Source organism: Anastrepha ludens, chromosome 4 (genome assembly GCF_028408465.1).
Source record: "Anastrepha ludens isolate Willacy chromosome 4, idAnaLude1.1, whole genome shotgun sequence".
In the NCBI taxonomy this organism is placed as follows: domain Eukaryota; kingdom Metazoa; phylum Arthropoda; class Insecta; order Diptera; family Tephritidae; genus Anastrepha; species Anastrepha ludens.
In genome coordinates this window covers 78,819,850-78,835,635 of record NC_071500.1, presented here as the reverse complement: position 1 = coordinate 78,835,635, position 15,786 = coordinate 78,819,850, and the positions used below count along the sequence as shown (strand labels likewise).

Genomic DNA, 15,786 nt, shown 5'->3' with positions numbered 1-15,786 from the left:
CACTTTTCAAACTTTGTTATTATAATTAACCGGTTAGGGAACTCAGTTGCATATTTTATTTAAAAGTGGAAATAATTTAAAAACAGGGAAACCAAAGGAAAAGAAATTAGTGTATCGGAAGGAAAATAATTTTAAAATTGTGGAAAAATAGAAACGGTTTGCGAAAATTTGTGAAATATATTGGGAGAACGTATTCCTCTCCTCAATGCGTAGTAAACAATTAAAAGCAAACCAAAATTTTAAGATCTAAACCCAGGTCTGGGCGTACAAGAACACTATAGGACTGAGAAGTGCGCAGGATAATCAATATGGCAAAGGTTAACCCTCGAGTTAAATCATTAAAAATTGTTGAAAACGTAAACCATACATCTAAAAACAGTATTTGTGCGGAAACTGTTAGACAAGTTTTACATAAAGCTGGATACCATGGCATTGACTCTTCAAGAAAGCCGTTTATTTCACTTTTTAACAGACGAGAGCGCATTGATTTCACTAATAATTATATAAAAAAGCCTCCAGAGATTTGGAAACAAGTAATTTTTTAAGATGAAAGTAAATTTTGTGTTTTTGGGATAAGAGGTCATCAAATTGTTTGGCGCAAATCAGGAATTGTTCTTGAGAAACAAAATCTTCTTTAGAATGGCAGGAGAAAGTACTGGAGCATAACTTTTTAACACTTAACATTTTGTTGGTAGAACGTGTGATGGTAGAGTTTGCTTTGAAAACTGAATCAATCCAAAAGCAGAAAATATATAAAAATTTAAATTGAATTTAAAAAAAAAAAAAATTAGCAATTCGTGCTCTAATTCCAAGAGTTCTTTCAGGAGCTACTTCCATTTGTTAGGAAGCGCGCAACTTGACGAGAGCGGGCGTGTAATTAAGTGAAGAAAATAAATAAATAAAATAAAAACCTTACTGATTAAAAAAATCAATCAAAAAAAAAAAACTATGAGTGATAAAGATAATAACAATAATCCGTATGGATTATTGGAAAGTGATTCAACAATCCACAACACCAATGCTAGTGATAACTCTCGCTCTAAAAACAATGTAAAACAAACAATAAAAAGAAGAAAAGAGCAAAGAGACGGGCAAACCAAAGAACGTCACGATGTTGAAGAAGGAATGATGAAATTCAAAACAAAAAAATCTTTGTTGGCCCTACTGCATGCACTTACTGCACAGGTCGCTGAACTAAAAAGCATAATAGTGAATCTTAACTCTGAGAAAGCCTCTCTCATAGAGGAAAACGAACAATTAAAAATATATGCAAACGTCAATCAAAGCAAAAATGTTACAGATATTATTATGTCAGATGAAGTAAGCAATCAAAATGAAAGGGAGCACAATTTTCCTTCTCTTCCCATGGTAAAGAGCCGCATACAGACAATAGAAAGTTGTCCAAAAACAACGCTTAAGTTGACAAAATCCGTACTACCAAAACCTGAAATTAAAAAAAAGAAAGAGAACCCGCCTGTGTTTATTTGCTATAATATCAATCAAAAAGAAATGACAAATAACCTACAGCAGTTATTAAAACTCAAAAACTTTGTGTTTAATATTATCAACAAAAATGTAACACACATAAGTTCATGTGTCATAAATGACTACAAAAATATTAAAACTTATTTAATAGATAGTAAAGTAAATTTTTATACTTACACCCCCAATGAAGAAAAACCCTATTCAATAATTATTAAGAAACTATCAAATATTTACGAATATGATGAAATAGTTAGTTATCTTAATGACTTAAAACTTGATATTGAAATTGTAAAATTATCAAAATTCAAAAGTAATAATTGGCTAATTCAACTTAGCCATAAATTTAACTTGTCGGAGTTCTATAATATTAATTGTAAGGTTAATTTTGAAAAATTAAAACCAGTGATACCCTCACAATGTAAAAACTGTCAACGTTATACACATGTGGCAAGTAATTGTTATTTACCCTACCGGTGTATTAAATGCCTAAATAATCATGGCCCTGGAAAATGTAAAATACCTCTTAAGGAAAATAATCACAAGGAACATGTTTATACTGATAGTGAGACAGGTCAGTTAGTTAAGAAAATAGGTATCCCTGTAAGTTGTATAAATTGCAATAAGGAAGGTCACACTGCCAACTATCTAAATTGTCCCAAACGCTTAGAAATAGTAGAACGAATGAACGCACGCAAGTCTCAGAGCTCAAACAAAATTCCAACAAATACAGCAATAACAAGTAATGTTAACATGGGTATACGAGTAAATTCATCTTCATATGCTTCGGTTATGCATGGAAATGAGCCTAAAAGAATCATAAAAAGCGGTAACACTAAAACAAAAAAATTAACAGTGACTAAGCCGTTTGATACTGTTAATAGTGAATGCATTAGATTATTTGGTAACGATATTTCTGACTGCATGAAAAAAAATTGTAAGCTTTTCAAAAGCATATAAACAGCTACGTAATGATGACGAAAAATCAGTTGCCCTGTTTGGGTTACTAACAGAATTAAGAATCAATAATGATTAACAAAAATATCAAATGCATACTCATAAACGTAAACTCTTTGATATCAAAGCACAAAAGGCACTACTTTAATCTATTTTTGAAAAAACACAAACCGGATATAGTACTTATAGCCGAACATCGCCTCAATCCAAGACACAACGTTAATTTCAAAGGTTATAACTTTATTAAACAGACCGACAGCGCTAGACAGGTACATAATAGGCAAAACACGGGTGGTACGGCTACTGCTATTTGCATAAGAGAAGAATATAAATACGAAGTTATAAAAGTTCCAGACTCCGTTCATTTGGAGAAAATAGCTTTAAAAATTTTCTGTACAAATGGGGAAGAAATCTCGTTTGTATCATTATATAATCGCCCATCTGATTTATTACATGTAAATGATCTTAATTTAGTTCTAGACTCTCTTAATTCAAATAAAATAGTAATTGGAGGAGATCTCAATGCTAGGCATACCAATTGGGGAGACTCCGTTATAAATAATAATGGGCGTATACTAAATAATTGGCTTCAACACTGTCCCACATTAAACTTGATACCAACAAAGCATCCCACTAGGGTATCTAGGCATTCAGCTTCATACTTAGATATATTTTTAGTGTCACCGTTTGTTGGAATACAATTTAATGAAGTAAATGGATATATTAATTGCTTAAACACTCATGAATACGAATCGGATCATAGTGGAGTAGAATTGATCATAAAATCAGATCATAATGTACTTAGTTGTCCGTTAACTGAGTTTTTCAATTATGATAAAACTGATGTAAAACATTTTAATGATATATTGTTAAGCAATCTTAGTACAAACTATTTACCAATCAATCGTAACGTAACACGAAATGAAATTGATAACTGCATTATAAATTTAAATAAAGTCATCGACACAGCTCTTAACTCAGGAGCTGTTCCTAAAGTAGAAGTGCGCAATCGTGGGCTTATAAACCTACCTAGTGATCAAGGCGAATTTATTACAGGTGACAGCAAACACATATAAGTAAAACCCTACATGTATTTGTTGTTGCGTTTGGTGCTAGCATCATGTCAAAATCAGCAAGCAAATGTAAACATACGAATGTAAACATACCAATACATACAAACAAAGCATATTATTTTGACGTAAGCCATACCTACGGCGAAAAATTCAGCTGGGTGAATGCTGTCACCTTATTAAATCCACCTTGCTAGTGATATACTACATTTAATTTCCGAAAAGAAACGATTACGTCGCATTGCGTCAAGATGTGTTAATCCTCAGAGGAAAAACACTTTGACAGCTATAGTGCGTTATATTAGTAAGATTATAGAAGAGCGTATTTGTATACACGAAGAAAAATACTGGACAAATTACTTTTCCAATATACGCATGAATAACAAAACATACAATAAAATTAAGGGATTATGTGGATTAAAAAAAGTGTTAAAGATACCAGACCTTGTAATTAATAAAGACGATATTGATATTGACTTCCTTTATGCAAATCCGGTTGGTAACAATAATAGTGACAACATTGTTCTTACAGAAAACTTACATAAAATAAATGCATTAGCCTATAAGTTTGAACAAATACATCGCCAGAACCAGCAACTCGGAGATACAAATTTTACAGCTCATGTTGAAAGTAGTGTGTTAGAATTAGCTAACACAGCTGAGCCAATTGTACATTTTACGAACAGCATAACAGCTGATGGTGAACAAACTACAGTTGAATCTCAATACACTTTTATAAACGCGAGGAAAATTGACATAATCTTACGATTAAAAAATAATAAAAAGAGCTGTGGGGAAGACGGTATCTCAAACTTTTTGCTAAAGAAAACAACAAACACTTTCTGGAGATTCTTAGCAATTATCTTTAATCACTCACTTAATATAGGCTATTTCCCACTGGAATGGAAAACAGCAAAAATAAAATGCATTCCGAAACCAAACACTGACCTTAGTTCTCTTGTTAATTACCGCCCAATGTCTCTTCTTTCAAATATTAGTAAATTATTGGAAGATTTTTTGCTTGAAAAAATAAAACAACATATTGAAGAGCGACATGTCTTAAAAGACTATCAATTTGGGTTCCGGCCATATCATTCAACGTGCCACGCACTAACTTTACTCTCTGATTTTATTTGTAGTAATTTAAATAAACGACAGGCGACGATATTAGTCAGTCTAGATTTGGAAAAAGCATTCGATACTGCTTGGGTGGAAGGAATCTTATTTAAAATGTACAGGAAATTCAACTTCGAAAAAAATCTTTGCATAATGTTGTATAGTTATTTAAAAGAGCGATCATTTTATGTTAGTGAAGGTATATTTAATTCTTTGACAAGAGACGTTAGCTCAGGTTCTTTGTTGGGGCCAATTCTCTATAACATCTTCTTAGCTGATTTCCCTGACCCACCATTAAGTTCAGAAATTAATAATAGCGATATTAAAGTGCTCATATACGCAGATGATATAATTATATTGGGATCTCACCAACGCATAACCAAAGCTAATGAAGCCGTTAACTCATACCTAAATGAGTTAAATACATACTTTCACAAATGGAAGCTAAAACTAAACTTCAATAAAAGCGAAACAACTATTGTTAAAGGAATACGTAAAAACATATCCAAATGCTCGTAAATATGAGCCTCAAATTAAAATAAATGGATTCAACATAAAATACAAAGAACAAATCAAATACTTGGGCATAATTTTGGATAGCAAATTCACCTTTGTAAGACATATAGATTTCATTTTGACAAAAGCAAAAAAAAATGTTCTTTAGCTATTGTAATTTATTAAGAAGGCAGGGTGGACTATCGAACTGTATTAAAATAAATATTTACAAACAAATAATTAGACCAATCATATCTTATGCTCATCCGATATGGTTCAACATTTCTTCGAGCCAAATGGAGAGACTCAGACGATTTGAACGATATGTTTTAAGAATTTGTAGCGGTCTTAATCGCCAACCTTACAGAAGTGGTACTTTTCGGAAAAGAGTTTCTAATAAAAGTTTGTATGAAAAATGTAAAATATCACGCATAGACTTTTTCTTAATGAAATCGTCAGTAAGATTTGTTGATAAACTGACATTCATCGAAAATGAACTGATAAACAAATATCTGTCAAAGGCAAGGGAAATATCATTACCTCTAACAGAAAAATATTTATCACCAATATCAATATTTAAAAATACTAAAAAATAATAATATGTTACATAAAAATAGTAAAGCAATATATTATCATAGGCGATACAATACTTACAACTTCAACGATGAAAATTTAGTTTATAACATTGATCAATTTATAGCCAAATAAATTATAGAAGTTTATTATACGTTATCTCCTTTTTAAGCCCTTTTTGGGAGAATATAAATAAGTTTTAAAATTATGCCAAAGACATTCCAAATAATAATGATAACCTATTGTATAATCAAAAGAAAAATAAGTTTTAAGCTCCTAGATAAATACAAATGTATGTTAGGATAATGCTAAATAATCTAATTTTATCATAACTTTGTAAACTCCTATGTTAAAATGATTTTGGGCAATAAATGAAATAAATGAACGTGTGATGGTACCGAAAGTTTCGCTAGAATATGATGTTAGCTTTTATGAGTGATTGTCGCAAATATAAAACCCGAACCCAATGCATATACATATGTACATATAAATGCAGAAAAATTAAAAATTATTTGTTTTACTTCCACCCCCTTTAAATAAAAAAAAACAGTTTATTTGAACTTTCTTTTATTTAAATTAGGTTACAGGATTTTTGCAAATATAAAAAAAAATCCTTTTTTTTTTTTAAATTAATTAATCTATGGTACTATTCCATGTAAACAGTTCTATTAATTAACGGGTAGTTGAATGTCTATCTAAGGGTTTGGTGATAAAGTTGATTTTAAGCCTTTGGGGCTTCTTCTTTGGGACTCTCTTTTTGATTATCCTTCACGTTCAAGTCCGCTGGTCCAGTCTGTTGAATTTGGATGACCTTTTCATTCGATTTGTCTTCGATGGCTGGTTTTGGTACACTGACTGTTAGGACACCATCCGATGAAAGTGTGGAAACTACTTTGTCGGCGTGGAAACCTTTTGGTAGTGCATAGCGACGAACAAAATGTCGTGAAATATAACCATGTTCATCTCCTCGTTCCTCATGTTTACCCTCAACAACGATCTGGTCATCGATCACCTTAACGCTCAGTTCCTTTGGCTTAAACTGTTGCACATCCATACTGGCCTGGAATCCATCCTTTCCCACAGTGGCGGTGGGCAAATGCTCTTCCAACTTGTGCAATTGATCCCAGGTCGAAGAAGTAATGGCAGGCCAACGGCTGTAGAACACCGGTTCGCGGAATGGTGTCAAGCGGCCTAAATTTTCAGCCAATCTCAATAATAATGATAGGTTCGACATTTTAATTTTGATTTGTGATGTATCACTTTTCAACTTTTTAAATAAACGAAATAGAAAACACTCAAGTGTTTATGTTTATAACTTTGTTTTCGTTTATACAACGATTTGATTTGATATTCTTGCAACTGCAAATTTTACTATGCTGCTCATTGCGGGTACCGCTCTTATATACCCTTAGCTGTTAAGAGAAACCGTTTCCATATGCTGAGAGATTGTAACAACCACAACGATACATGCTCACACATTTTTGAGCGCAAGCATATGTACATATACATGCACATATGGGCGTATTTAAAAGTGTTTTATACAGACTTAGTTGGTGTAAACAAAAATTTCGGCTTCCAGAAATTGCTCGAAGATTCTTGTTCCGTATAGAGAATAGAGCATTCTATCAGCAAATATTGCCATGCACGTATACTTGTGAATATACCTACATATGTACATACATGATTATTGCTAATGAAATTATTTTCTTAACAGCATTCTAAATACTAAATTGTTCACATAATATTCAATTTTTTTATTTATTATCGTTAGTACATATTTAAATTTATAGAAAAAATTTAATGTTAAGATTATTTACTGGAACAAATTATACAAATTAATTTATAAGTAATAAATATAATGTAATAAATATTTCACTTCAACTTATGCTATTAAATCACGTTCCCACAATAGTAGGTTCTACGTTACCCGGGTCTACATACTTACATACATAAGGCCAGGGGCTGCTACTCCAGCAATATTATTTGTACATGTATGAGGAATACTTATGCTGCTACAACAACAACGGCGGATCTTATCATTTTTAAACTATTTCTATTCTGTTAAACTATTTCGGAAAAATATTTAAGCTTACGTGAGCTGATCCGATTTGAAAATACATCTAAAAATCGATTTTTTTTATATTAAATCAATAAATTTTTAAAAATATGTTTTCCAAAAAATTATCTCTAATGGTGGAAGAAATTAAGCTCAAAAAAACGAAATCTTTGGCAAATATATTTTGACTTTTTGTTTCAGATTATTCTGTTGCGAAATATGATGTACACCGTAAAACGACTTTTCCGAGACGCCTACGGGGATTCACTGGCACTCGTTCAATTTTCAATATTTTGCAATGAAAATTTAGCAAAATATATTTGAAATATTGTATTATATATACATACACACACATATATGTAGGGGTTTTCAGTAAGAGCGCTTCAACTTTTGAACTTTTTTGAATAAAACACAAACGGTTTGACTTTTTTAACTAATTTTTTTTATTATCGAGTTTGAACATATACATTTAAGTATGAAACTCGATTTCTTTTGCATGACCACCGCGTGCACGTTTTACGAAGTCCAATCGTTGAACCCAATTTTCGACCACTCTTTTGTATAAATCGGCCGAAATTCCAGCAATTTCGCGTTCAATATTGGCTCTGAGCTCACAAATCGTCGCCGGCTTGTTACTGTAGACCAATGACTTCACATAACCCCAAAACGTGGCGGCTTGTTAAATGGACCGTAAAATGGCCGTAATGCTCTTAGAGTAGCAGCAACAGAACGATTATTTTCATAAAAAATTTGCACGATTTGCAATTGTTGCTCAAGTGTGTAGCGTTCCATGATGAAATGTATACTAATGAAATGAAGAAATGACAAGCGAAAAATAAAAAATATTGCGCCGTTCGCCCTCCCTATCGGAAAAAAGTTGAAGCGCACCTATTGAACAACCCTATACATATATATAATTGGCGCGTACACCCTTTTTTTGGGTGTTTGGCCGAGCTTCTCCTCCTATTTGCGGCGTGCGTCTTGATTTTGTTCCTCAAACAGTTTTAGGCCGACTCCGAACGGCAGATATATTAATTATGAGGAGCTTTTTCATGGCAGAAATACACTCGAGGGTTTGTCATTGCCTGCCAGGGGGCGACCGCTATTAGAAAAACCTTTTTCTTCTTTTTGGTGTTTCACCGAAATTCGAACCTGCGTTATGTGAATATACATATGTATGTATGTACATAGGTACTGTGGCTCGTAGAAGTACTTAATATAGTCCTTCGTTTGTACAAATTTCAAAACGCTTATTCTAATTGTTAAGTACTTCCTTAAAAATAGGGTAGCCACCAAGAACAAATACTTTACCATTAAGTAATTGTAACAAAAAACGTGCACGGAAATGGTACTCACAAGAGTACATATGTATATACATACATTCATACATATTTTTTGCTTGTTTTCCAAGCCGTTATTTGATCAAGTTTCGTTTGTTTATTAATTTTTGCCGAACTGGAGCTATTAGTGTGTGTTATTATTAATATATGTATATACTACATTTCAACTCCTTTCGTTTATATTTGTGTCAGTTGTTGTCAAAGGGTAAAGAAATAACTAGAGGAGAAAAAATAATTCTTCTATGTATGTATGCATGTCTTTGCAATCAAGAAAAATCGACGAGATACATTTGTAATACGTTTAGTCGATGTCTCAAAAAGATAGAAAACGTTATAAAACAGTGTAAGGAGAGCCGTAATTTAGGAAATATAATACATAGTGGTCGATAAAAGTTGCTGACAGTCAGTGAAGAATGCCAAATTTTAAAAGAAAATCGCGAAACTTCCCAATATCAGCTCTAACGTAAGGGCAAACTAAAGATAACGCATCACTCCCAAGTGTCCGACTAGACAATGCATATAGTACTCAGGAGTAACAATAACCAGGTCCGTATAACACGGAAAAAGCCGGTCATATAAAAATAAATAAAAAAACGAGTTTTATTCGCCAACACCTATAAAACAAAAAGTTTCTCAAGGGTGTAAAAGCCTAATATGTATACATACATACATACATACACAGTAGCAGGCAGATAGCCCCTGCTGCTGGTTGGCTTGATTTTGTATTATGATTATTTATAATTATAATATTTCAAGTAAATAAATAAATAAACAAATAATTAACATACATATTATACATGTATGTAGGTATACCATTCTTGGGTATATCTGCATACGTTTGTACACTACACTCAAGTATACACATAGTACTATAGACAGAATGCTCTATTCTCTATAAAGAGCAAGAGCCCTCGCGCAATTTCTAGAAGCTGAAATTTTCTCTTACACCAGATAAGTCTTCACAAGGCTTTTTTAAATACGTGTATATGTATGTGCATACATATGCGTTCTCTGAAAGGTGGGTGAGCACGTATGCATGGGGTTGTTATTATCTCTCAGCATATCGAAACAGTTTCTCTAGACAGCTGAGGGTATATAAAGAGCGGTACCCGCAATGAGCGGCATAGTAAAATTTGCGGTTGGAACAAAATCAAATCAAATCGTTGTATAGACGAAAACAAAGTTATATCAACAATTTTTTGTGCTTAAAAAGTTTTCTATTTCGTTTATTAAATAAAAGTGAAGAGTATTACAGAACAAATCAAAATTGAAATGGCGAACCTACCATTAATCTTGAGTTTGGCTGACGATTTAAGCCGCTTGACACCATTCTATGAACCGGTGTTCTACAGCCGTTGGCCCGCAATTACTACATCACCCGGTGGCCAATTACGCAAGTTTGAAAAGGATCTGCCCATTGCTACTGTGGGAAAGGATGGATTCCAGGCCAGTATGGATGTGCAACAGTTCAAACCAAGTGAACTGAGCGTGAAGGTAGTCGATGACCAAATCGTTGTTGAGGGTAAACATGAGGAGCGAGAAGATGACCATGGTTATATTTCACGACATTTTGTTCGTCGCTATGCACTGCCAAAAGGCTTCCAGGCCGACAAAGTAGTTTCAACGCTGTCATCGGATGGTGTGCTAACAGTCAATGTACCAAAACCAGCCATCGAAGACAAATCGAATGAAAAGGTGATCCAAATTCAACAGACTGGCCCAGCGCACTTGAACGTGAAGGAGAATAAAAAAGAGAGTCTGGAGGAAGAAAAACCAAAGGCATAGAATGGAAAATTTGAACACCAAACTACGTTCCCAGCACATTTTGTTCATTTAATTCATTAAATTGCGTTCTTAAGTTGTACATTAAAAAAAAATAAAAAATATAAAAAAAACATCAGTGGTTTTTGTTTTAATGAGATTATAACGTATGATATATAAACTATAACAAAGGTGATTGATTCCAACAAGCAAGATTTTTATTCTATCTCCTGTTATTTCTGTTGTACCTCAGCCAACTCCCCTTACCTTTGCTGATTATCTACGTCCTACTTTTCTTGACTGTGTACCACCTAAGCGGTTTTCAAGGGTGAGTTTAATTCGAAATTTTGGCTTGTATGGATCTTCCACAAGCTCTTTCTTCCGAACACTGAACGACCACCTTCTCAGATGTTTTCGTTAACCATGGTTCATAAGCATGATGCTAAAGCTAATCCTAAAGTAACTAATATTATGTTTGATGGCCGGGAGACGCCTTCAACTCTGGGTAACGGTTCGTTCAGATTCTTCCAAATTCTGACGGCTGTATGTATGTGCTGAAGTGAAAAGAAACTTTACAGTCAATGGTGGCGCGAGGGTGCGAAAAATGACGTTACCACGGGAGGGATATATATGTTATATATATATACATACATATATATATATAATTGGCGCGTACACCCTTTCTGGGTGTTTGGCCGAACTTCTCCTCCTATTTGTGGCGTACGTTTTAATGTGGTTAAACACAAATGGAGGGACCTACAGTTTTAAGCCAACTCCGAACGGCATATATTATTTATGAGGAGCTTTTTCATGACAGAAATACACTGGACGGTTTGCCATTGACTGCCGAGGGGCGACCGCTATTAGGAAAAACGCTTCCTTCATTTTGGCGTTTCACCGAGATTCGAACCTACGTTCTCTCTGTGAACTCCGAATGGTAGTCATGCACCAACCCATTCGGCTACGGCCGCCGCCCATGAATTACTCCCCCAAACGTTGTCGGTTCTATGTAGCCGGAACGACCTGAATTTATATCCGGCCAAGGACTGCCACTTCAGCAGCATTCCTCGTACATGACAACATCTCCTCTTTTTTGAAGAAATATGGGCCGATGATTCCTCCAGCCCATAGGCCGCAGAACGGTTGTTTTCAATGGATGTTCTGGAATGGCCTCGGGTTGCTCTTCAGCCCAAATACGGCAATTTTGCTTATTGACGTAGACAATGTTATGCACACCATAAGTTGGCATGAGCGCGCGATGAACACTTTTCACAGAGCGTTCATTTTTGTAATACAATTCTACGATTTGTAAACATTATTGAAGCGTAAGCCTTTTCATGATGAAATGGCTATGAATACTGAAAAAAATTATGTATGTATTTAGTTTTGGGTCATTCTGGAATTTGTAAACCAACAAAAAATTACCAAACTTCTAAAATGGCGTTTGCTCAACAAAAGAGTCTGTCAAATTCTTTGAGAACCTAGTGCAGCAGAGAAGGCGGTACCAGAATTGGCACAACCTTCCGTGTTATATCAACCGTGGCTTATTATGTGTTTTATCATAGAAGTATTTACATCGAGTTCCGCAACATTAGCATTTGGTAACTCGGTACAAAAATCAAAATCTACCGATTATTTTCTACTCAAAAAATATTAAGCTAACCTTATTCTAATAAATAGTAGGCAGAAACAATTGGTATTTTTCGCTCAAATTCAAAGTCCACATTCAAAAATGAAACAGCGTTTTTCTCTTCGAAATATTATATTTCCGATATTTTTAAAAATTTTAATATGTCGCATCTAACCTTTCATCTTCATGAAACTCAGGCTTAGCATTGTCCGACAGTCAGAGTACCTATATAAAATATATAAATTATATCGTCCCCTTAGTATAACAATAGCCTATGTGCTCATAGGCTATTATTTTTTTATTGAATTTTTGGATTCTCCATCGTCGATTTTATATGTGGTCAAAATTTTGTCAAATTCTAGTTCCACAAAGTGGGTCAAAACGTCAGTCAAAAAATAATAAATATTTACAGACATAACGAGATTTGAGTGAGAGCTACTTTCGACAAAAAGTTTGAAATTCATTTTCTCAAAACATCAAAAAATGTATAGGCTGTTTTAATACTAAGGGGACGATATACAAATATAAATAAGAAAAAGATTTGAAGTTTCATAGGCATTCACTCTTGCCAGGTACGGTTTTTTTTCTTCTATACAATTTTTGCTTAATTCTCCCATTTTCCCGCTCATTTATATAATTCAAAAACTCAAATGAAATGACAAAAGTCGTCAACTTTGCCACGTAGGCAATCGATTGCAAGAAACCAACAATTTTTGTCAACTGTTAATCTATTGTAAGCCACGCCACATGCTATTTGTGTTATCTTTATTTGGGGGTTTTCAAGGTTTTTATACAAAATAGTTTAAATTAAGAAATTTTAAATAATGGATAGGGTATAATTTTGTGGACAATTGTGAAGGGAAATTAGAAAAGGAGGTTAAATAATATCAATCTGTGGCGGCCGCCGTAGCCGAATGGGTTGGTGCGTGATTACCATTCGGAATTCACAGAGAGAACTCGGTGAAAGCAAAACTAATAAAAACATTTTTCTAATAGCGGTTGCCCCTCGGCAGACAATGGCAAACCTCCGAGTGTATTTCCATGAAAAAGCTCCTCATAAAAATATCTTCCGTTCGAAGTCGGCTTAAAACTGTAGGTCCCTCCATTTGTGGAACAACATCAAGACGCACACCCAAAAAGGGTGTATGCGCCAATTATATATTATATATATAAGCATTTTATATCAAATTTTACGATAAGGGCAATTTTTCCATAGGAATTTGATGGTAAATTCCGAAACGTTGGGGACACGGGCAAATATTTAATAAGAAAAATAGATGCTGCATTTTTTTGTTCATAGAACAAATTTATGAGGTATAGTCAAGAAAAAAAGATATTTTTTTTGGATTAGCTTTACTCTGTACTAATGCCTTCATATAAAAGTAAGATTATGTATATGCATATACATTTTAACTTTATCAGAAAATAAATACGCGTAAATATCGCAAAAATGCATATGCAGATACATACATATTTGACAAAATTATTCTTTAATATGAACTGCTTCTGCTCCAGATAAAAACCACGCCCCCACCCACCTGCTCAACTTCTATTTTGCTGAATTACTCAGCATTTCTCTTTTTCATTTCATTCAGCTCAGTAGCGCTGATTCGGGCGAAAATAGCAGCATGGCTCCAATCGCTCTCTCTAGCCATCATCAGAGAATTTGCTCATAAGCAATGTATGCGCAGGTATAAAAGGCCTTGCTGTGTACATGCTCGTCACATTTATGTGAAAATTTACATCAAATATAGTCGGTCCAATTACTGTTGAGATTAAATTTGCTGAAAAATAAAAAGAAAAAAAAACATCTACATACATAAATATATTAAAGAAAATGCCTATTCGCAACATTCCACCATTTGTCTTGAGTTTGGATTCGACTCCATACTTCAACCACGATGTATATCCAAATCATATTTATCGACGATTGCACGAGCGTCAACATCATCCATTGGATTTAGGCACATTGGGGTTATTAGCGCGTTTAGGTCCACACGCTAAACACCTAGTGGCTAGCAAACATAACGCAGAATGCGATATTGCTAGTCGTTTCGGAAATAATGGTTTTGAAGTGCATCTCGACGTTGGTTTATTCAAACCTGAGGATCTTAGTGTGAAAATAGTAGATGATTCATTAGTGATTGAGGGTAAACATGAAGAGCGCGAAGATGACCATGGGCATATTTCACGTCACTTTGTGCGTCGTTACGTACTTCCCAAAGGCTATGATCCGGATACTATTGTGTCGACTTTATCATCGGATAGTGCATTAACTGTGCGTATACCCTCTCCACCCCAGCTCCCAGAACTAGAGAAAAAGGAACGTGTAATAACAATACAGCAGGTTGGCCCTTCTGACATATTTTTAAAGAGCAAAAGCCAGGAGGAGGCTGATGCCGCTCAGCCAGCATTAAAATAAGCACACATGCATACATAGTGAAAATTAAGTTTATGTTAGTGACATAAACATAGCTTTGCATGTACAAAGCTACTCTAAAGTGTTTTAAATATCTGCCATTCTTATATACTATGCACATACATACATACATACGTATATGTGTTTTAAAGCTATTGTGAAACATTAAATGCATTAAGCCAAAAAAGAATAAGCATATTTAGAATTGTGGTATATTATACGAAATATTTTACTTATACTACATATATACTTAATTGCAATTTTTTTAAGTGAAACCTTATCCTATTGGAAAATTTAATATTGTATTATCAAATCAATTTTCTACATTTTATCCCACTTTTTAATATCACTAATGCGAAATAAACATAAAATAATCAAACATGTTGAGTATTACATTAAAATATTCCAAGGAAGATAGATTACAAGGAGTATTTATAAGTATAGCAGATCCGCCTAGGGTTTGGCCATCCGAAGCAAAATTGTGGGTATATTTTTGGGGGTCATAGGGGGTGTAGTTGAATACGTCGTTATTCAGACATCAACGAAGTAACTTGAACATTGGCTGTCGGTTCTACGTACTATAATAATTTGAGTTTTTACCGACCAAGAGCTGCCGTCCCAGTAAACTAGCCCTGTCTGGTACGCTGAACCTCACCCCTCGTTTATCGGGAGCAGCTATGTACATGCAGCAAAACTGCTCCCAATACTTCTTATCAACTACATGCTTAGCAGGACGACCATAGACAACCCCACGCATCCATCACATCCCGAATCGCGACTCTCATCCCGAAGAATTTCAAGCTCCTAAAATTGAATTGCAACGGATTCTCGAGTAAGATCGATAAGATAATCGACTTTATAATTCGACTTAGGATTTTATTACCTGC

At 34.2% G+C, this 15,786-nt stretch overlaps 3 protein-coding genes across 3 annotated transcripts; 2 read left to right on the top strand and 1 right to left on the bottom strand.

The window, feature by feature from the left end:
- Positions 1-6,251: 6,251 nt before the first annotated feature.
- Positions 6,252-7,054, bottom strand: LOC128859944 (heat shock protein 23-like). Its single transcript, XM_054097112.1, has one exon. It carries the CDS (start codon positions 6,925-6,927, stop codon positions 6,415-6,417), a length of 513 nt encoding a protein of 170 aa, XP_053953087.1. The 5' UTR covers positions 6,928-7,054; the 3' UTR covers positions 6,252-6,414.
- A 3,150-nt stretch (positions 7,055-10,204) lies between these two features.
- Positions 10,205-10,978, top strand: LOC128861748 (heat shock protein 23-like). Its single transcript, XM_054100125.1, has one exon. It carries the CDS (start codon positions 10,362-10,364, stop codon positions 10,872-10,874), a length of 513 nt encoding a protein of 170 aa, XP_053956100.1. The 5' UTR covers positions 10,205-10,361; the 3' UTR covers positions 10,875-10,978.
- A 3,220-nt stretch (positions 10,979-14,198) lies between these two features.
- LOC128861747 (heat shock protein 67B3) lies at positions 14,199-15,234 on the top strand. The gene has a single exon (XM_054100123.1). The coding sequence runs from the start codon at positions 14,318-14,320 to the stop codon at positions 14,900-14,902; it is 585 nt and encodes a 194-aa protein (XP_053956098.1). The 5' UTR covers positions 14,199-14,317; the 3' UTR covers positions 14,903-15,234.
- Positions 15,235-15,786: the final 552 nt, after the last annotated feature.

What these genes read in the sequence shown, in the direction of transcription:
- LOC128859944 (XM_054097112.1), bottom strand. Translation starts at nt 6,927, where the DNA reads ATGTCGAACCTATCATTATTATTGAGATTGGCTGAAAATTTAGGCCGC.
- LOC128861748 (XM_054100125.1), top strand. Translation starts at nt 10,362, where the DNA reads ATGGCGAACCTACCATTAATCTTGAGTTTGGCTGACGATTTAAGCCGC.
- LOC128861747 (XM_054100123.1), top strand. Translation starts at nt 14,318, where the DNA reads ATGCCTATTCGCAACATTCCACCATTTGTCTTGAGTTTGGATTCGACT.